Source organism: Prorops nasuta, unplaced genomic scaffold, assembly GCF_024137725.1.
Source record: "Prorops nasuta isolate Cenicafe-Biocafe unplaced genomic scaffold, Cenicafe_Pnas_1.2 PNAS00010, whole genome shotgun sequence".
Taxonomy (NCBI): Eukaryota; Metazoa; Arthropoda; class Insecta; order Hymenoptera; family Bethylidae; genus Prorops; species Prorops nasuta.
In genome coordinates, this window is record NW_027116807.1 from 5,381,145 (window position 1) to 5,401,334 (window position 20,190).

Below are 20,190 nucleotides of genomic sequence, written 5' to 3' on the forward strand. Positions count from 1 at the left end.
AGCTTATATAAAAAATGGAGAAATATGACACTTAGGACTTTCATTCTCCCTATTTGATTTAATTTATCATAAGCATTTTTCATCTTATACTGGATTAAGGATTATTTGTTTAAAAAGCGTTATATTGACATTCGTTTAATTCGACATTCACATAAGTGTTAATAATGGGGTGCGATGCTTCCGAGAAGAGACGTTGGCCACATGCAATCGCAGCCACTCGCCACTTCCTTGGTGAAAGGCTCCCAGCAATTCTCCTCCCATCGTCGTCTGAGTATAAACATAGTTCTACTTCTTTGGACACAATGGAAACTTGGATGTGCACATTTCTACAAATGGAAATATTAGTTTCATTAATTTACACTCTCTTAATAACTGATTTGACTACATACCTGATTGAAGGATATCTCGATCCTTGGATCATCGCTATTCAGAGGATAACCTTTGCAGAAAATTTCATGATAATGTGGTGGCTGGTACTCGTATTCTGAATCCTCCAACTCCACTTTTCTAGTTACAGTCTCACAGAGACTGTGATATTCCTGAAGCAAAGCAACAAAGGTATTAAAAATGTTTTAAATAATTTAGTAAACGAGTGATATAAAATTGGCCCCAGATAAGTATGACTATATTAATTAAATTTTACAAACAGGCATTAAATTTCTGTCGTATCTTCGCAGCTGCTTGAGATTGTTTATCCAAGTTTCCTGGGAGTCATCGAGGTAGTCGTCCTCAGGCAAATAGGAAGCGTCTCCAATTACAGGCGACATATCTTCTAAACGAGAACCAAAGAACTTCTCACGTAGCAGATCAGTCATATTGAATTTTTCGCAGAACACACAAGAAGTTTGAACGACTATCAGCACTTCCGTCAGCTGCAATCAAATCGTCATAGTGATCTTTTCATTCTGACAGGAAGAATTGGATGAATTTTTATTTCATCTGTAATCGTCTCCATTGTTTATTGAAGAAAATTCTCTCAAGTGTTCCTATAAGTGATGCATGGAAGATGTTATTATAGACACAATGGGATTCTGGTGAAAATCACAGTTTGACTAGTGGCAAGGTCGATGCTGATTGAAGTGGCTTGCATCAGCTCGGGTCGTGCAGCTAATTCACGAGGTCTTCTAAGTGGCAACGGGATAATGCAAGGGAGATGATAAAGTTTCATTGAATTTCAGGGACCAACACGAATGAGACTTTTCACTAGAGACACTGAGAAATTCAAGAATTCTTTAAAAACAAAAGTAAACTGATGCGTTCATAAGATTAAATTCCCAATTTCTGGATCAAGGAGTTTTACAAGCATGACGTTATCTTTTTAATCGAATTTCCTGTGGAAGGTGCTTTTGTTAATTTGTGGAAGCAAACATTGAATTGTATTCGTGATTAATGTAATCACAGAAAAAAAGTGTGACGCACTGGAGTTTCGATGACGTTAATTTAGATCACGAGAGAATTGGAAGAGGCTGTTCATGCTAATTTGTGTGACGTACAGAGAAACGCATAAGCCGCTTTGTAAATGGGATTTTCAATAACAAGATGACTAATCGTTGTACCACAATTGATACTCGCTGCTGTACTCTCGATTAATATTCCTTATTATAATAACAATCATCAGTATCATGAACAATACGAACAACTATCAGGAAACTGGCAAAGAAAAGTCTACGTAAATCTAATTAATTTCAACGTGATGAATGAAACAAATTCTTATCCAGTAATTATCTCTGGCGACTCAATTTCAAAATAATCGATTTAAATTAAGAGAAATCTTGTAACTCGATCGCTTTGATCAAACACCTCGTAATATCTCATAGCGATTTTTGCCAACTGTTAGAATCAATACTATCCTTGATTATCATGATTGATAAGGCTCTTCATAAATAACAAAACCAGATGTACAGAAGATAGTTTGGAGATTTCTGATCACGAGGAATACGTGGAAGAACGAGTCGTTTGTGGTTCTCATCAAAAAGCTCAATCAGAACGATAAAATTCGTCGAATCTTAAATTATGTAACAATCGTCTAGTACGTAATTAATTACAATCATTGATTCCCCATCGAAATTCATCGGCAGTAATATTGAGGTCAGTATTACAACTTATCAATTGGCGAGATTGGTTCCATTATTCGATTGATCGTTAATATAAATGGTAACTGAGAAGAGAATATAGATTTTCGCTAATGTTAAAATATTGAAATTGATGAATCGTTAATTTTCAGATGGGTAGGAGGAGGAAGAAAAATTTGTGGAAGGTGAATGTAAGGAGGAGGTTCGACGGAGACGCGTCATCTCATGATGGAATGGTAACGTCGACGGGTTGGTTGCTTTATGCGTGACAGTAGGTAGTTATTCAATTGACAGTGCCCCAGTCCAGTATAGTTCAGTCGAAGTCGAACTTAGGACGAGCACTTCTGGAGATCTCATCCTAATACATCCATCTACCATCCTACTGGAAACCGGAAGTGGCCCGCCCATCGCCGTCATTTCCCCACCGAAAAAAGCACCACAATCCCCCACAAAAATCTGAAACTCCTACCACGATCAGCTATCTCCAAACAAATACGACTTCACGCTTCGTGAAACACGAGAAAATCAGTCGGAGTGCGATTTAGTTTCGAGAGCGTTGTATAAAACATAATTTTTCATCTAGTTGAATTTAGCTCGGTCGTATCAAATTCCAGCTCTATTTTAATCTTTGGAGATGTCAAAAAGGATGAAAAAGTTGACCAACAACGACGTTAAGCTCAATGAGACTACCTTGGGTTTCCTCGGCAGCAACGTTGTTTTTGTTCTCTAGAGTGAAAACAATCCTAATCCTGAGAAAAACGCTTTATTATATATAATTCGTGAAAGTTGTGTTTTTTCACTTAAATATAAGAGAGAATTATTAAAAGTGAACAAAAAAACTGTTTGAGTGAAATTTTGTGATTTTTTTAAATTATTAAAAATTTATTGTATTTTTATACGAGGCTCGGTGCTTCTGTTATGGTTTATCGAGTGTAACATGGCTGCTGGCCTGTATGCAAATGGATCCTTAAGGTCATCAGCTGGCAGGTGAATATTGTAACGAGATTGTCTTTTTTTTTTAGAAATTTATACCCAAATGCATAATCTGCTTGGCTAAAATCTAACTTGTTTATGTTTTATTCATATTAATTACTGACTCCTGTGATTAAGAGTGAAGGGTTGATTTTCTAATTGTTCGTTAATTTTCCTCGTGTATCTATTTCTTTGTGTGAAACGAATTTTACACGTGGTTGTTGCAATAAAAATTTTTCTTGGCAGTGAAACGATTTTAATAATCGCTATTATCGAGTTAATAAGCAATTGACCCTCGACTGCACCAGTAAAGGTCCCACTGATCAAGAGGATTATTAGACTAAGACCGTTAAAAATCAACTATTTTTTCTTTCGTTTCATTTTCCAGCTCTTAATGATAAATTTTGTTAGTTTATCGCATTTCGGTATGAGTTACATAAAGTGATAAGTTTTTGGTAATTTTATTCGCTTTTATCTAATTGGTACGTCGGTTTTCACTCATCGTTCTGGCAAGCAAGGCTCGTGTTGACATTTCGTCGAATATTGACACTACTATTTTTACGGAGAGAGAAATATAATGCTTCCTCGCAGGATTCTATTTTGGACGCAGCAACAGATCGGCGAATGATGCATTTATTTGCTCAAATGCGGCCATTTGTCACTTAACGCGAGATCGCCTCGTGACATCGACTTGTCGTTAATGCTTAAAAGTCACAGAAGACTAATGTCTCGTATTATTTTTAACTTTTCACTTGCTCGTAATCCATAAAAAGAAATAGCAGATAGTAAACGCAATAATAACAGGATTCCGATCCACACAATGATTTTTCAAAACGACGCAAGACGGCAGCACACATTTAACCTAACTTTTCAAAATCTTTTTTTGGAAGCTTCCCCTTTCAAGTTTCAACTAGACTCGCGCCATTTTCTCGTATAGTTAACTTTCTGAATTTCAAGTTTTTTCTGTGAGTATCTTCGTATGGCTCGAGATAAAACGCAGTAGGAAAGAAGCGAGGGAAAATTGAATGAAAATTTGAAGAGAATTGTGCAAAATGAACGTGGGCAGTAACGACGGCGTTTACAAGCACAAATTGAAACGACTGCTCCACCAAGTAAATTCAACTTTTAACCTAAATGATGGAATTGTTGGCGTCGGTAAACTAAACTTTTTTTGGCAGATATATGTTCATTACTCGCTAGATTTTTAATTTTCATATTTTAAGTATGAACTGTTGATAATGGTTTTTGACATTTTTGCAGGGAAATCTTTTAAAAAATATTGTCTAACGACTACAGAAAAAATTGTGATTTTAATAAAATATCAATTATAAGATAGGAGTAGGTCTAATTTTTTCAACAGAAATTAAGTGTTATAAAATAATCTGAAAACAGAAAAATGCAAAGCCGATTAGGACTAATTGTTAGACAAAAAATATGTTAAAAATTTTAATTAACTTGTTATACACAGAAGCGTATTTTTTGCAATCATTTAAGTAGTCGACTGCAAAAAAACGAGAAGTATACGATTAAAACTTTGATACTCTTGTATGATATGGATTTACACATATCGAGTTTGTTGAGAAAAAAGATTAGAGGATTTCGAGATTAAATTTAGAGACTTGTCAATTGCCGTCACGTGTTCCGTGTCAAAGCACTTGAAAAGTGTAAGAGATCCAAGAAGACTCTTTAAAAATTAAATTCAGAGAGACTCAATTAAAATCATACGCGTGTCTTTAAATGAAAAGGGAAGAGTTACGAAAAAAAAGATGTTTGTTGAACAAAATTTTAGGTTACAAATAAAATCAAGGATTTATAAAGCGACAGGAGACGGGGAAACTGGTTTTTTAGGACCGGATTGCAATTCTATAGGTTCCTTTTAGCTTATTTTTAGCCACTCACATAGGGTCCACCCCTAACGGCCATCTAAAAATAGCCGGTAAGGCCAATCCAGGCCCAATTATTCCATTCAGGTATTTAACTGACAATCGACCGACGGTCAATTTTGAAATGTTCCACACGCCTGAATACGAGATAGGGTACACTGTCAGATGATCCGTGACAATAAAATATTATTAAACATTACCGCAAACCCTTGAAAAACCAATTCATTACGCTTATATTTACGTATTAAGAAATAAACATTTTATTCCAAGTATTCTCTACAGCTCAGTCCCTCATAATTCTCTATACATAACCACTGTACAGTGTTGTCGATCATCTTTCTCTTACGTTTGCCAAGTTCCCTAAGTCGTTTACTTGAAAGAATTTGGTGTCTGTTATCAATTTATGGCTGTTTTGTTATTGTTGCTATTTATATCCTGTATATTCGCTTTACCCGCACTTTACCCGAGTAGCTCTCAGTCTCGAATCATCGACCTCGCTCTTTGGGTGGTGGACCCTACCAAGTCCGGTTAACTTAACCCAGAGTTAAAGTGGTATAGTTAATGTAACGGGAACTATACCACTTTAAATCTGGGTTAAGTTAAAGTAGTATAGTTCTCGTTACATTAACTATGCCACTTTAACTCTGGGTTAAGTTAACCCGGCTTGGTGAACCTCACACTTAAAGATAAGAGGTCTTTTTTCCCGATAGTTTCACTAATTGGAAACCCATCTCGTCCCTATTTGCCCGCCAGCACGCGTGCGTGATAAAAAATGTTATAAAAATGAATTTATCTCTCGTTACTTCATACGTTTCGCGTAAGGTCAGTTATAATCCCATTCATATAGAGATTTGTACGAGAAAAACGAAAGAAGATAATTCGATATCTTTTCTCTTCTTGCTCTCTCCGCATCCATGCGGCTAAAATTAGAAACTCGATTTGAGGTTAGGAACGACTCGAGGAAACCAGAGGAAACCACCCTCGTACCTTATCAATGGCTCTGCCAATCCATCCGTAGCTCATAAATTAAGTTTTAACGCGAGAGAATGTAAGATTTGACGGGGAACTTTATCTCTTTTAATTTACCGAAGAATTAAAGTTTTTAACTGTTGCGCCTTCGAGGATCGAAATTTAGAGACGTTTAAACCCCCAACCAACACAATTGGTGCAAGTCTACTCGTTGAAATAATGAAATTGTAAGTTTATGACTTTAATCCCGGAGGACTGTTAAACCATTGAATCATTCCAACAATACTGTACGAGGAGGCGGAGAGCATGGTATTACGAGAGTTGTGGCGAGGAGGAGAACAAGGTAGAAATGAGAGAAAAACAAACATTTATTTGTTCAGAATTGTAGACAACATGAGACAACGCAAGTCGGAAACGGTGGGCACCGCCGCAGCACCGATAACGGTGGTAGAAGATCAGTTGAAATTCCACAACAACCGATTGCTCACAACTTTCGTCCTCGGAAAAAGCAGGTGAGTCCTATACTAACTTCTATCTTTCAACTCAAAAAATAATACAAATCTCCAAAATAACCTGATAAAACTCAAATTTCTCGAAAAAGAGAAGTATCATTTAAAAGAAGCACTGTGCGATTAATAGACGTCTCTTGATCAAAAACTTACCAGTTGATCAACTAACAGTTTTGAACACCGACGCCATGTTTTTTGGTGAATTTGGAGCAAAAAGGACGCGATTGGTCAATCATGGAAAAATCAGCCAATAGCGTTGAGGCATCTCGTAGAAGTAAATATGACCAGGTCGAACGAAGAAGACAAGCACGCGACTCCTTACGGACCAATAAGAATTCATCGTAAACACAACGCGTAATAATAACTCGTTATGGATCCATTAATCCCTCGAGCACGAGCAATAAATACCACTGAAGTATCATTATCTGTCACTCGTGATTTTACAATTGGTCGAATGTACAAATCTAACCTTGTGTTTTGAGAATCCTCCGAACACTAATCGAACTCTCAGGAAAAAACCCTTGATTGTCGATTAAAACTACCGATTAAGTCCAAGTTTGCTCACTCAATAACGATAAGTGTGAAAAACTGTAGACTGTGTGATCCAAATTTTCCAAAAGTCATCATGAAATTGTACGTTTTTTTGTCATATGAATGAAGACTGCTTTGCAATGGAGAAGTGGCGTTCTTGCTGATAATATTGAAATCCGATGGTAAAGGGGTGGAAATTTGTATGATAAAAGTGACAATTGAAGATCGTGGTGTTTTTCGATGACGACGGATGGGTAGTAATAATATCATCATTCTTGCTGAGACTGGATAACAAGTTATTTCTGTTGATGCAAAGAATTATACTGAAATCTCTTACGAAGTGAAGTAAATTTACCCGCGCAAATCGACTTACTATCAGGATGTTAATTTTGCCGTGCACGGCCATCTTCTTGTAAAATTTTCAACCGAACACTACTGAATTCCGTCGGAAGTTGAAAAAATAACTCGTTGCACGGTCAGTGCTTGGCCGTTTTATAGCGAAAGACCAATCGATAGAGGATACACCTGTCAAATACTAAAGGTTAAAGATAGAATCCCGTGCAAATAGTGAGTTTGATAAGAAGGGCCGCGATGCGCCATATTGAACTTCGAGGACGCTTAATTAAATTTTCTAATCGCATTATTGAACTCGGCCTAACTGGTAATGTTTACTCAAATTTCATCACACGAGCTAATTTTGCTCGTCAAACAAATTCACTTTCCACATTAATATTCTATACTTATTTTGTAAGTTAATCTCATAAGTCTGTATAATGAATTTCTAAGAAACAATGTATTAAAAACTTGTATCCTAATCACAAATTTGTATTTACATTCTGAGACTGTTTTCTCAATTAAACAAATCTTGAGATTTAAAATGGTAAAAATGAACGATTGGTAAAGTTTAGTTTTTTGGATGGTGAAGCTTTTGCATATTTACAAAAAGAGAAAGAAAGAAATCATTGGTCTAGAGTGACTGAAATTTTAGTGTTAAAACGAAACTGGTTTATTCTCCCACTTTGCTTCCCTCCCTCTCCCAGACTGGTATATCTGATCTTTCTCAGTCATTCTGCCTCTTTCTTCCTCTTGCGCGTGCTTCTTGTTACACACGATTGTCGATGAAAGTGTTTCAATTATTAATCGCCGGTCCTCGACTTGCCGGTATTCAATCGCGACGTTGACAGACCAAGTTTTATTAACCTCAATATCCAAGTCACGTATCAATACCATCTGAACCAAAAAACAACTCGTTAACTGATTCGTTAACCGCTGGATACATCAGCCCTTTTGGCATTCGTAATCCTTTACTTGGTCACGACACTACTATAATCTTTATTATCGTGTAAGTATAAAATATAATGTGTGTAAATATTGATAAATATACTACAATTATTAATATTTAAAGGAAAAAAAACTTTATCCAAATTAAACGTTTGAATAACTATTTTTGTAAAATAATTAATTCAATAATTATACGAAGATTTAAAAAGAATTTCTTTTCATAAATTTGCTACTAAATTCCATGAATATGTTTTTAGAGATAGGAATAACTTTGTTGTTGAAAGAAGAAAAAGTTGTTTTGTATTTTAAAGTGTTTTACACGTGCATACATATACGAGTAAATTTTTCTGAATTTTCGTATTCTGTGAAAAATCCAGAGAGAGATTCGGTTTTTTTCCAGTTGAACTTTTTGCCCCTGGCCAAAGAAGTCATACTGGGAATAATAGAACGGAACGTTGTTCTTTTTGTATGGTTTCAACGCGTTATAAGTTTTGATACTCTCACACGTCCACGATACCTGTGGAGTATTGCGCATACCCGTGATAAGATAAGGCGAAACAAGGTAATTATAACGTAATTCATGTGTTTAAACAACATAAGCGTCCGTTTAGGTATTGGTGTGTACCGTGCTCACTGCGAAAATTCAATCAATGAAATTTTATTTTTGCGACGGAAATTAATAAAATCGTTTTTTCGGTATAATGAATGGCTGGGAATGAGATTTTTTTTTCTAGCTAGTCTATTTATAGAATAATCATTTCCACCTAACACAAGTGGCATTGACCTGGATCTCTCAAACTTTTTAAGCCAGGGCAGCAAAACGTTTTGGCCGAAAACAGGAAATTCCGTAGGTCCAAGTTGATCAATCAGTAAATTATATTGAAAAAAAGTGTATATTTGTAAATGCGACATTTGTTTTAAGTTTCACCGTGCATCAAATAATTGATTTGTGATTTATGTTTATTCTATATAAATGGATATCTGTTTATTTCTTTACGTATGTATATCTGTTGAGCCTAATAAAAGAGCATCAGACGCTTACACAAGTGTACATATATCGTTGTTTATGATAGTGTTAAATGACGTTAGTTAATAATCACTTCGCACTAACCATTTATGGTAATCGTAAATATTTTTCACAGAAAACATAAAATTATATTGATTTATTTTTATACATTTTTATAAGCGTTGAAATACTAAATACTATGTGTTTTTGTTTTTAGAAAAATTGAGCCCGAAATTTTGCCATCCTGTTCGCCAGGAATTTTCCGGCAAAAATCATTCATTCCTGGATTGATTTCCGAAAAAAACGTACAAGACTCTAATAACGATCAGTGCCGTACGTTCAGCCCTCGAAAATCTAACGGGGATTCCGGCAGAAAATCCCGAGGGAGTCGTTTAAGCAGCAAGCAGATTCGACTTGGTACAGCACTGGCGAACAAAATGGCAACTGCGAGCTCCACCGCCGTCGTGCAGGGCTGGCCGAACACCAAAGATGACTACGAGCTTAAAGAGGTTATCGGTAAGTCGATTTTCCACCTAAGAATCTCCCTAAAATCTCCTATCCACTTGACCTTACACACGTCAAATTTTCACCTTGAAAATTCCAACTTTTCCCCATCTAAAATTTCCGCTTCTCCGGATTCTTAACGTGTACTCTCCTTGACGTCGACGATAACGTCAAAAGTTACATAAAAATTCAACCTCACGCGTGGACAACTTCACTCATCTCCCTTGGCAAGCTCCACAATTAATCTCTGCCAATAAATTTTTTCTCCAAACTTTCCTATTTACCCAGTCTATGACCTAACTCCTTATGTCCCTCTTTTTGCTTAAGGTGTTGGAGCTACAGCTGTGGTGCATGCTGCATTTTGTATTCCAAGACAAGAAAAATGTGCCATCAAAAGAATCAACTTAGAAAAATGGAATACGAATATGGATGAATTACTGGTAAGTTTGACATTTGACAACATTATATTCTTTAAGACATTTAAGCTGGTTCTGTATGTTTAATCTGATGGTTTTGAATACAGAAAGAGATTCAAGCAATGTCATCTTGTAATCATGAAAATGTGGTAACTTATTACACCTCATTTGTTGTGAAAGAAGAATTGTGGTTGGTACTGAGGCTGCTGGAAGGTGGATCCTTACTAGATATAATTAAACACAAAACAAGAACTACCAATTGTAAGCATGGAGTTTTTGATGAATCAACTATAGCAACTGTTCTTCGAGAGGTTCTTAAAGGACTTGAATATTTTCACAGTAATGGTCAAATACACAGGTATACTATATGTAGTAATAACAGAATATAATACAATTTATTATAAATAGTATTACAAATTTCATGATTGGAATTTTTCTTTTGATTTAGGGACATTAAAGCAGGCAATATTTTACTAGGCGAAGACGGCACAGTTCAAATTGCAGATTTTGGTGTAAGCGCATGGTTAGCTACTGGAAGAGATTTGAGCAGGCAAAAAGTTAGACATACTTTTGTTGGTACGCCATGTTGGATGGCACCAGAGGTCATGGAGCAGGTGAGAGAGGAAAGTAACACTACAAATTCTTAGCCTGCAAATTTTCTGTGTTCCCCTTTTGATAGTTTATGACTCAAAGCCTACTTATTGGATGGGAGGGGGGGGGGGGGGGGGATTATTAATCAATTCTTTTGTGGCTGATACAAGAGCTTCACTTTGTTTCCTGGTGTAGCCTGACATTAATTTGAATGACAGCATGTGATCTTACTATACTATAATATCTGATAATTATTCATTTGAATCTCTGTAATAAAACAACTGTAAATTTTAAGCAAAGAAAGTCATTATTCGGGTGTTCTTGATGGAAAATTTTATTGGAAAACTGCATGGCTTCTTTTGTTGTGTGCACGTTTCCTGAATATATATGTATGAATTTTATAGATATAGTACAAAAGCAATTATAATATAAATATGTCATTGCAGCATCATGGATATGATTTTAAGGCTGATATTTGGTCCTTGGGCATTACTGCAATTGAAATGGCAACTGGAACTGCTCCATACCACAAGTACCCACCTATGAAAGTTCTAATGTTAACCCTACAAAATGACCCACCTACCTTAGATACGGCAGCTGACGATAAAGATCAGTACAAAGCTTATGGTAAAACATTCCGTAAAATGATCATTGATTGTTTGCAAAAAGATCCAACTAAAAGGTAATTTTGTAGAAAATTAAATCAATTTGACATAAAAGAATTAATATTTTAATTGTTATTTCAGGCCAACTGCAACAGAGCTTCTTAAGCACCCCTTTTTCAAAAAAGCTAAAGATAAGAAATATTTGCAACAAACTTTAGTGGCGATTGGTCCAAGCTTAGAGACAAGAGTTCAAAAGGTAGAAATTTATTTTTAATCAAGTTTTCAAAGCTAGAATTTTAATTAAGATACATTAAGATTACTTTAAATGACTTTGCTAATCTGGTAGGCCTCGAAAAGACAACCTGGTACATCCGGTCGGCTGCATAGGACTGTAACGGGAGAATGGGTTTGGTCATCCGAGGAAGAGGACAGTGGTGCTTCTAGTGGTGAAGAGAGCAAAGAAGCTTTGCCAGTTAATACTATAGAAAATCAAAGTAGCGAGGAAGACGCGCCAGAATCGGATGAATATTATGGTGGTCAGCTAAAATTAGCACCAAGCCACTTTGTTGTACAGCAAGCTGCCGAGCAGAATGCTCCCATCAACTTGGTTTTAAGACTTCGGTAAATTTATGAACCATCGTTAAATTTGAACGTACAAACGTTATAAAATCTTAAGTCCTCCCTTTTCCAGACGTCCAGATACCCAGTTTACCCTTGAAGAAAAATTTGATCCGTAAATTTATTATTCTACTTGGTTTTTTAATCTACTTTTCGTATATTAATTTTTAATGAGAGTCATTTCGTTATTCTAGGAATCAAAAACGAGAACTGAACGACATTAGATTCGAATTCGCGGTTGGCGTTGATTCCGCTGAAGGTATTGCGGCAGAATTGGTTGGTGCTGGGTTAGTTGATGGAAAGGACATTGTAGTAATAGCCGCAAATCTTCAAAAATTAATAGATAGTGCCGGACAGCTAAGAACAGTCACATTTTCTTTGGTAAAGTTACGAATATATTACATTAATATTATTAGCCAAATTTACCATAAAATAATCATTTCTTCCCTCTATTTTTTTAGAATTCTGGCTACGCTGCCAATGAAGTGCCAGACGATAAAGCATTAATTGGATTTGCTCAGATTTCTATAACTGATTAAAATATATCACTATACCCCTACAATGATATCATTATACAATATTTACTATGGAAGTGCAAAGTATTAAAAAATCGTGCAGTAACTTTTTTGGTAATAATCTGTCGACACTTTGGCTTTCGTGCAAAAAGTAGGAAATATTTTTATTTAATAAATATTCAAGAGGTCATTCGTGTTGATCGATAATAGAAAAGTGCAGTGTATCTAAGAATCGCTTAAAAATAAATGTACGTGTAATTTGTGAGATCGCACGTAATTGGAAGGAGCGAAGGTAGATGCATAATTAAACAGTCTTAAGAGTTTAGTCCTCTTACTCGAATTTATAATGGTGTAGTGTGTCATTATTCAATTTTTATCACTCGCATTACATTATTTATGTACATATTGAAAATTGAACTCTTGTTAAGTTTTTCTGTTTTTATCTTTCCTTGTTCTCTTCTTGAAGATCAAGAAACTTTAGAATCATTACGTAACATCCTCAATCGCCAAATTTCAAATAACTAAGCAAATAATGGATTTTAGTAAAAAAAAAGTGCTTAAAAATCTTACTTAATTATTTGAAATATTAGCTATCATATTTTATAAAAAGATTTATATACAGATAGTTTAGGTAAAAATACATAAATTTAAAGAAGAACACATCGTCATTTCTTGTACAAAATGCAAATTCTTTCTCATGTTCATACCATATAGGTCAGTGAATACAAAAGTGGTAAAAATGTTTTGTACTTAATAAAATAGAATTATTATAGTGAATTTGTATTTTCGCAGTTTCTAATTAGACGTCGTTTAGTGCTATGTAGAATCTGTTGAATTGTATATCACATGAGTCGTACGCATAAAGTTTAAGTACTTGGCGAATTATGAAAAGTTTTGCATATAATATACAATATGATATACAATAAACACATATATCATATACTTCTAACGAGAAGTGTTTTAGCGGAAATTATTTTATTAAATTTAATGCATATTGCAACTGCACTTAGTGCTCTTTTCTTTTACTGGAAAGCTCCAAAGTAAATTTCATTCAATTGGTATTTTAAGTGGAATAAACACAATTGTGTCTGGGACTGTAATAGTTGAAAATGCGTACTCAACTAGACCCTATCATAAAAATAGATATAGTGATGATTAAACTTTAAATTAAATTTCAAATTTCTTCATGCAATTATATACAATACACGTGCCTTAATCAGACACAAGTTTGGATGTTTTTTTTTATTTTTCTTTTTCATATTCACAACATATAAGCTGCGATAAAATTATATTTATGTATAGTTGTATGCGGCAAAATTAATTCTATATCTAATTATACATATGTATTCTCAATCAAATTATTTATTTGTATTAATATCAGAAATTAGTAAAAAAAATTTAATTGCTCTTTTATTTCACTGCTCTATAACTATTATTATAATTATTGTATACAATTTCTTAGCTCTGGTCAAAATTTATTCCAGACATATCTGCTTATTCATCTTTTGATCCCAAAATTGAGCGTCATGTATTTTATTTTTAATACGGTATTGAAAAAGAAAACAATTTTTTTAAAGAACGCAGATTGCCGTAGGCAATATAAAATAACGTTCAGAAAATTACATTTTTGTGTATGTATGTACCTTCCAGGCCTAGGGCCCAGACTGAGATCTGTGCCTGCCTGTGCCCATGTTGGTCCATGTATTACATTTTTGCCGGGAACTAACCTAACCCACCTTTTATTATCGATCAGCTGATTTGTGACAGGATGAAGCAGGATGAAGTCAAGATCAGTTAAAATGTTAATACGGCAGTTATTCATTTAAAAAATTGATTTTTATACCATTCCTTCTTTGATGTTAATGCAGTCAACACAATATTTGGCTATGTTTAATAAAAGATATATATTAATTAAACCTGTCACAACAGTTGTGATTGTTTTGTTTACCATTCTGTGTGTGTATTATATGTGGTTTTTAAATTGCTATTGCTATGATAAGCAAGAAGTAGTAAGAGAGAAGACTAAATTCAGATTAATTGTTATAATACTCTCCAACCCTAATAATCTGGAGCAAAGGAATGCTGTGAGAAATACATGGCTTTTGGAGAAGGATGTTTCTGTTAAGAACTTTTTTGTAATAGGGACAAAAGAAATTGAATCTGATGAAATGGATACTATTGAATCTGAAAATAAAAAATTCTCTGATTTGATCATTCTTTCAAGGTTACAGGACTCCTATAATACATTAACAAAGAAACTTTTATATGCTTTAAAATTAATCTTTGATGAATATAAGTTTGATTTTGTATTAAAATGTGATGATGATACTTTCGTTGTGATGCCAAAGCTGCTAAAAGAATTGAATAAGTGGCAGAATAAAGGTACTAAAAAAGAATTGTACTGGGGTTTTTTTAATGGAAAAGCTGTAGTTAAAAAAAATGGTCCTTGGAAAGAAACAGATTGGTTTCTGTGTGATTATTATCTTCCGTATGCTTTAGGAGGAGGATATGTTTTGTCTTACAATCTAGTCGCATTTATTGGTACAAATATGGATTTACTCAAGTAAGCAAGCAATTCTTAAGTAATAATTTAATAGTACTAAGCAATTAAATAAACTTAAAACTTACTGAAAATAAATGATTCTTTAAATTTTCAGATTACACACTTCAGAAGATGTTTCAGTTGGCCTTTGGTTGGCCCCTCTTGGCAATATTGAGCGAAAACATGATGTTCGTTTTGATACAGAGTACAGATCTCGAGGCTGCTCAAATCAATATATCATCACCCATAAACAAAGTATTGCTAATATGAAAAGCATGTATGAGCATTACAAAACCTCTGGTTCCCTGTGTGTGAAAGAATTTAAAACTCGCATGAGTTATAGGTACAATTGGTCGGTACTGCCTAGTCAGTGTTGTAATAGGCAATCAGACATTATATAGCTAACTTAAAAATTAAATCGTAATAAGACTACATTTGTTAAATCACGCTAAAAGTTTGAGTATACAAGCTTATATTAAGGTAAGATCAATTGGTATTCATTTTTTGCAAAATGAGATATAATAATACTTTATTTTTGTTTATTTACATAGTATTTTATTTTAATGAATTTTTTACTAAATTTTAGAAAATCCAATGATTAGAGTAATAAAATATAAAAACATCAATAACTATTAGTACGCTTTTATACAGTAAGGCTTAACTTAACAATAATAAGGGAAAAAGTTGATGACAGTCACAAGTTCTTAATAAAATACATAAGTAAGAAACTAAAACTATTTATATAAATTAAAATATAAATAGAGCAATTATTTTAATTTCTTTTTAAAGATAAAGTAGAGAACCGCTACGACAAAAGATATATCTGTAACATGTCAAGATATTAAGGGGCTGAAGGTAGAAGGGTTCAATATGTAATATTTTTTGTTAATGAGCTATGGTTTGCTGGCCTATTACAAGCTTACTATAAAAAATAAAATATTTTTCGATTTTCGGTATAACGAGGCCCTAACCCACATAAAACGCATAGCAGTCTGCATCTTCGGGCTAACAACTTCCTTCGTATATACGGTGATAATTAAGGGTGAGGAGTACTAAATCAGATTAGAAGCTAGCCCGGCTTAAATCATATAGTTTATTTAACGTTAACTATACCATTTTAGCCCAGCTATAGCCGGATAGCCCTACAGTCAGACTTGGTGGTCCTCGCATTAAAGCTTCATCACGTTGTAACGCAGAATTTTTTATTTTTATTAAAAATTGTTGGTAGTCTAACGATCCACAGTTCATTTACAAAGACTGTTAAAAATTAACTTCCCTGTAACCCCTTTAAGTTTTGTAATATGCCTCTAATACACTTGCCATTTAAGTTAAGAAAAAAATCAAACAATTAATAGAATAAATAATTAAACTATTTAATAAAGAGTTTATAGAACAAAGTAAAAATGATGTAATTTTTATAATTCATTCTAATCTTAAAAAACAGACTCTGAATATTCTTTACCATTTCAATGGTAGTAAATAAGAAGTAGCTTATTATGTCAGGTTAACACTAAAAGATGATATCTGGCATCTATATTCAATCCTCATCCTCATCTAAACTTTTTACTAATTTCTATCATCTTGAAAATATATCAACAATAGGTGCAAATAATTTATTTTGTAAGAATTTTATATTCTTTTTATATCCTAACTTTGATTTTTTTGCATGATCTCAATTTATATCATACAAGAATTATTATTTTGTTTCGAAAATAACATAATAATATCTGTACACAACAATCTCAGCCTATATATCAATCTTAGTCAACTACATGAAATTTATTTTTTCTTCCTATCTTGAGTACATTTAGGACAATACCATTTTCCTTTGGGTTTGGTTGTTAAACCAACACAAGCAAAATGGAACCACTCTATGGGGCACTAAAATTAATACAAAATATTTAATTATAAATCCTAACAATTATAACAAATATATATGGAAGATTAATCAAATAAATTAATATCAAAATGATATGAAATAAATTACTTACATCTGGATTGTCACAGCCAATCATTTCTCCATATGAAACTTGATGACATAAACAATAAGTTGGCTCATTAGGATCTACTGGCATATCCAAAACATCTGCAGGATGTCCAAGAGCAGTTGCATCTACTTGAGCACCACTTCCAACTGCACCAGTTGAAGATACTGATACAACAGATCCACCTATAATCATTAAATTTTGGTTTATTATTTATGTATAATACAGCTGCTATATTATTTTTCTCGCATCTACCTTTCTTTTGTTTCTTTCTTGCATTCTTTGATTCATCATCACTACTAGCACCTGTGTTACCTTTTTTCCTTTTTTCTTTTTCTTTCAATTTCTTTCTGCCCTTTTTATTAGTAGCACTCTCATCTTGTGCCCTATTACTGTTAAGAGCTTTATCTTGTATTTCAGCTTCAAACCTTGCCAAATCTGAATCTAATCGTCTTATATGTTTGTCAACAAGTTCATAAGTTTGTATGGCTAATTGAACCTTGTCATCACCATATTCTTTTGCTTTATTAAACAAGCTCTGTATATGAGTTAGTTGTTCCTTTTTTTTTTCAGATGACTCTTTTTTCATGCCCTTCAGGTAGTCATCTGCTAATTTATCAATTTCCTTCATCAATCCTTGAGCTCTAGCATCCAGATCACGCATTAATGTAAAGTTCCTTTGTAATTCAATTGGTAAATGTTCTAAACCTAATTAAACAAAAAACTCTCATGATTAAATTTGTTATTATTAATAATACATAACATACAATAATTCATAACATTTAAAAAAAATAGTACTTACTGTCTAGATAATGTTCTAAATACAATGCAGTTGTCATTATTGCTACTGATGAGAACCAGCTGCAGTAATAAAATTTATTATGCTAAACTTTCCAAATTCTAATTTATTAAGTACTGTATAAAAGACCTTCAATCACAAATGTAAAAGTAAAAAATTCTCATTCAAGATAAATGTTCACAATCTTCGTAATTGAGAAAAAGCGGTGATAAATGGCAACAAAACCAACAAAGCGTTAGTAACATCCAATTGCATTCAATGGCGCTGCCTGTTTGACTGAACTGAGGGAAGTCAAGGAACACACCGTTACCAAGGTTAGGAACACAATACCGCCAGATTAACGTGCAAAAGGACGGGACTATAGGGAATTATTTTAGGATTCGCCAGTCGCCACTATACTAGTACTATTTACTCAACTTTAGAAAACATGGCGGACTCGACAACTTTGAATCCATCCACTCTATTGCCACTTGGTAATTAACGAACTGGTATTTTATTAAATAAAGATTTAACTTGCATTTATTTTTGTTGGTGTTTATTAAGTAATTACATTGTGTTTTTAGAGTTGGTTGATAAGTGTATTGGATCCAGAATACACATTATAATGAAAAACGATAAGGAAATCGTTGGTACTCTGTTAGGATTTGATGACTTTGTAAATATGTTGCTGGATGATGTGACAGAGAGTGAGGCTACACCTGAGGGTAGAAGAGTTACCAAGCTGGATACAATACTTCTCAATGGTAGCAATATCACCATGGTATAAATTTATTTAACTACACCAGTTATTCCCATTTATTTCTCTATGCTAATTTCTATATTGTCTACAGCTTGTTCCTGGTGGAGAAATGCCTGATACTTAAACAAAAGTTTGCTTTCTACATTTTATATAATAAAAAACTTATTTACAATATCTGAACTTCGTATTCTAATAATAATACATTTCATAAAACAAATTAATTTTATACTACACTCTAATAAAATTATTGTAACAAATTTCTAAGTTTATTGATTATTTTAGCAAGACTTGGTCTATGTATTTTATTTTGAGACCACATAGCTGTGTACAATTTTCTATAATCACCATTGAACTCATCTTCAATATCATCTGCTGGTCGTATACCCTTAGCTATTAAATATAATTTGGTGTGAGCATGAAGATCAGAGAAAGGAATAGTTTTAGAATTTAATTGCCATGTCACTATTCCAAGAGAAAAAATATCAGCCTTTTGAGAGGGCATTTCACCCCTTATTACTTCGGGTGCCATGTAACCAGGTGTTCCCTAAAATAGTAATTACAGGTAAATCTATTTTTCTTTACTTAAAAAAGAAAACTTAATTATAGTGCTTACACGAAGCTCGGATATATCATTCTCTTCGCTTAACAATACAGAACTACCAAAATCTGTAAGTTTTGCATTACCCTCATTTGTGACAAGTATATTTCTTGGCTTAACATCAGCATGTACAATTCCATTTCTATGGCAAAATTGCAAAGCACACGCAATGTCTTGACAAATAGACACTCGATCTTCTTTTGCTAAATCATCTTCCTCCAATTTATCTTGCAGGGATCTACCACATAGCTCCATAGTGATCAATGATACAGCTGCACCCTCTTCTATGTTAAGAATTTTTACTATATTTGAATGCTTGAGAGTTGAAGCTAATTTTTCTGATTTTATCATTGTATCACTGCATCTTCTACGTTCCATTACTTTGGCTGCAACCTCATCTCCTATTCTTATAAAGTTTTATTACTGATACAAGTAGTAGTTGCTAATTAATTAACTTACCTTTATAAGATGCTTTGTATACAGTACCAAATCCACCAGAGCCGAGAACTGGTTGTTTTTGTGTAAGACCATTTTTTAAAATATTTAATCTGTTTGGTGTATCAATGTTAAAACAAGGTGCAAGAACTTCTCTTGTAGAGGACTTAGGACTTAGAAATTGCCCTACTGTAGTAATATTGTTATTTGGTCTGGGTGACAGTAGCTTGATTTTTGAGACCACAGCTCTGGGAGAAGCCATTTTTAATTTAATGAATAATAAAGTTTTGAAAATAATAACTTAATATTTCATTAGCTTTATTTGCTAAGAAAAAAATATAATTCTTAATAAAAGTTTATTAAGAGTTTATATATATTGCAATTACTTTTAATGCTGAGATTAATTGTTAAAAAAAACTCAAGATAGACCTTTATTGACAGGATGTAAATAATTCAAATTTATTAGATGAGTAGATTAGATCAAAATAAATTTAGGGTGACTTTCAAAAGGTGACATAAATATGTACACTTTAAAGGGTTATTAAAATATGATGAATACTGTTTATCATATGTAATATTGCTTTTAATACTGTAATAATTTATGTTATAGTTAAATAAAT

The 20,190-nt window shown here is 33.5% G+C and overlaps 6 protein-coding genes across 18 annotated transcripts; 3 read left to right on the forward strand and 3 right to left on the reverse strand.

Moving 5' to 3' along the window:
* Positions 1-145: 145 nt before the first annotated feature.
* Positions 146-7,391, reverse strand: LOC136777191 (uncharacterized). Of its 3 annotated transcripts, none has more exons than XM_066733309.1 (4): positions 7,310-7,391; positions 648-872; positions 390-539; positions 146-326 (listed from the first exon to the last, which is right to left on the reverse strand). In XM_066733309.1, exons 1-4 carry the CDS (start codon positions 7,340-7,342, stop codon positions 159-161), a joined length of 576 nt encoding a protein of 191 aa, XP_066589406.1. In that variant the 5' UTR covers positions 7,343-7,391; the 3' UTR covers positions 146-158. The 3 variants fall into 3 exon arrangements, with proteins under 3 accessions (XP_066589406.1, XP_066589408.1, XP_066589405.1); XM_066733311.1 differs by lacking the exon at positions 7,310-7,391 and adding an exon at positions 6,559-6,646; XM_066733308.1 differs by lacking the exon at positions 7,310-7,391 and adding an exon at positions 5,915-6,032.
* Positions 890-13,421, forward strand: fray (frayed). Of its 10 annotated transcripts, XM_066733298.1 has the most exons (13): positions 890-2,088; positions 2,225-3,059; positions 6,277-6,408; positions 9,441-9,739; positions 10,055-10,167; positions 10,251-10,501; positions 10,592-10,764; positions 11,179-11,416; positions 11,481-11,595; positions 11,686-11,960; positions 12,031-12,072; positions 12,152-12,338; positions 12,419-13,421. In XM_066733298.1, exons 2-13 carry the CDS (start codon positions 3,010-3,012, stop codon positions 12,494-12,496), a joined length of 1,953 nt encoding a protein of 650 aa, XP_066589395.1. In that variant the 5' UTR covers positions 890-2,088; positions 2,225-3,009; the 3' UTR covers positions 12,497-13,421. The 10 variants fall into 10 exon arrangements, with proteins under 10 accessions (XP_066589395.1, XP_066589398.1, XP_066589397.1 ...); XM_066733301.1 differs by lacking the exon at positions 6,277-6,408 and having other exon boundaries at positions 891-2,088; XM_066733300.1 differs by lacking the exons at positions 890-2,088; positions 2,225-3,059 and adding an exon at positions 6,036-6,123.
* Positions 13,422-14,015: 594 nt separating this feature from the next.
* On the forward strand, positions 14,016-15,943 carry beta3GalTII (beta-1,3-galactosyltransferase 6). Its single transcript, XM_066732774.1, has 4 exons — positions 14,016-15,035; positions 15,130-15,494; positions 15,601-15,734; positions 15,804-15,943. The coding sequence occupies exons 1-2, from the start codon at positions 14,329-14,331 to the stop codon at positions 15,413-15,415; spliced, it is 993 nt and encodes a 330-aa protein (XP_066588871.1). The 5' UTR covers positions 14,016-14,328; the 3' UTR covers positions 15,416-15,494; positions 15,601-15,734; positions 15,804-15,943.
* An 812-nt stretch (positions 15,944-16,755) lies between these two features.
* On the reverse strand, positions 16,756-18,056 carry Ing5 (inhibitor of growth protein 5). The gene is made up of 4 exons (XM_066732778.1): positions 17,802-18,056; positions 17,255-17,707; positions 17,006-17,184; positions 16,756-16,895 (listed from the first exon to the last, which is right to left on the reverse strand). The coding sequence occupies exons 1-4, from the start codon at positions 17,836-17,838 to the stop codon at positions 16,794-16,796; spliced, it is 771 nt and encodes a 256-aa protein (XP_066588875.1). The 5' UTR covers positions 17,839-18,056; the 3' UTR covers positions 16,756-16,793.
* A 105-nt stretch (positions 18,057-18,161) lies between these two features.
* On the forward strand, positions 18,162-18,794 carry LOC136776873 (U6 snRNA-associated Sm-like protein LSm5). Its single transcript, XM_066732779.1, has 3 exons — positions 18,162-18,271; positions 18,362-18,558; positions 18,629-18,794. The coding sequence occupies exons 1-3, from the start codon at positions 18,226-18,228 to the stop codon at positions 18,659-18,661; spliced, it is 276 nt and encodes a 91-aa protein (XP_066588876.1). The 5' UTR covers positions 18,162-18,225; the 3' UTR covers positions 18,662-18,794.
* On the reverse strand, positions 18,562-19,989 carry LOC136776871 (serine/threonine-protein kinase mos-like). 2 transcript variants are annotated; one of them, XM_066732777.1, is made up of 3 exons: positions 19,595-19,989; positions 19,151-19,521; positions 18,562-19,081 (listed from the first exon to the last, which is right to left on the reverse strand). In XM_066732777.1, the coding sequence occupies exons 1-3, from the start codon at positions 19,830-19,832 to the stop codon at positions 18,782-18,784; spliced, it is 909 nt and encodes a 302-aa protein (XP_066588874.1). In that variant the 5' UTR covers positions 19,833-19,989; the 3' UTR covers positions 18,562-18,781. The 2 variants fall into 2 exon arrangements, with proteins under 2 accessions (XP_066588874.1, XP_066588872.1); XM_066732775.1 differs by having other exon boundaries at positions 19,151-19,536.
* Positions 19,990-20,190: the final 201 nt, after the last annotated feature.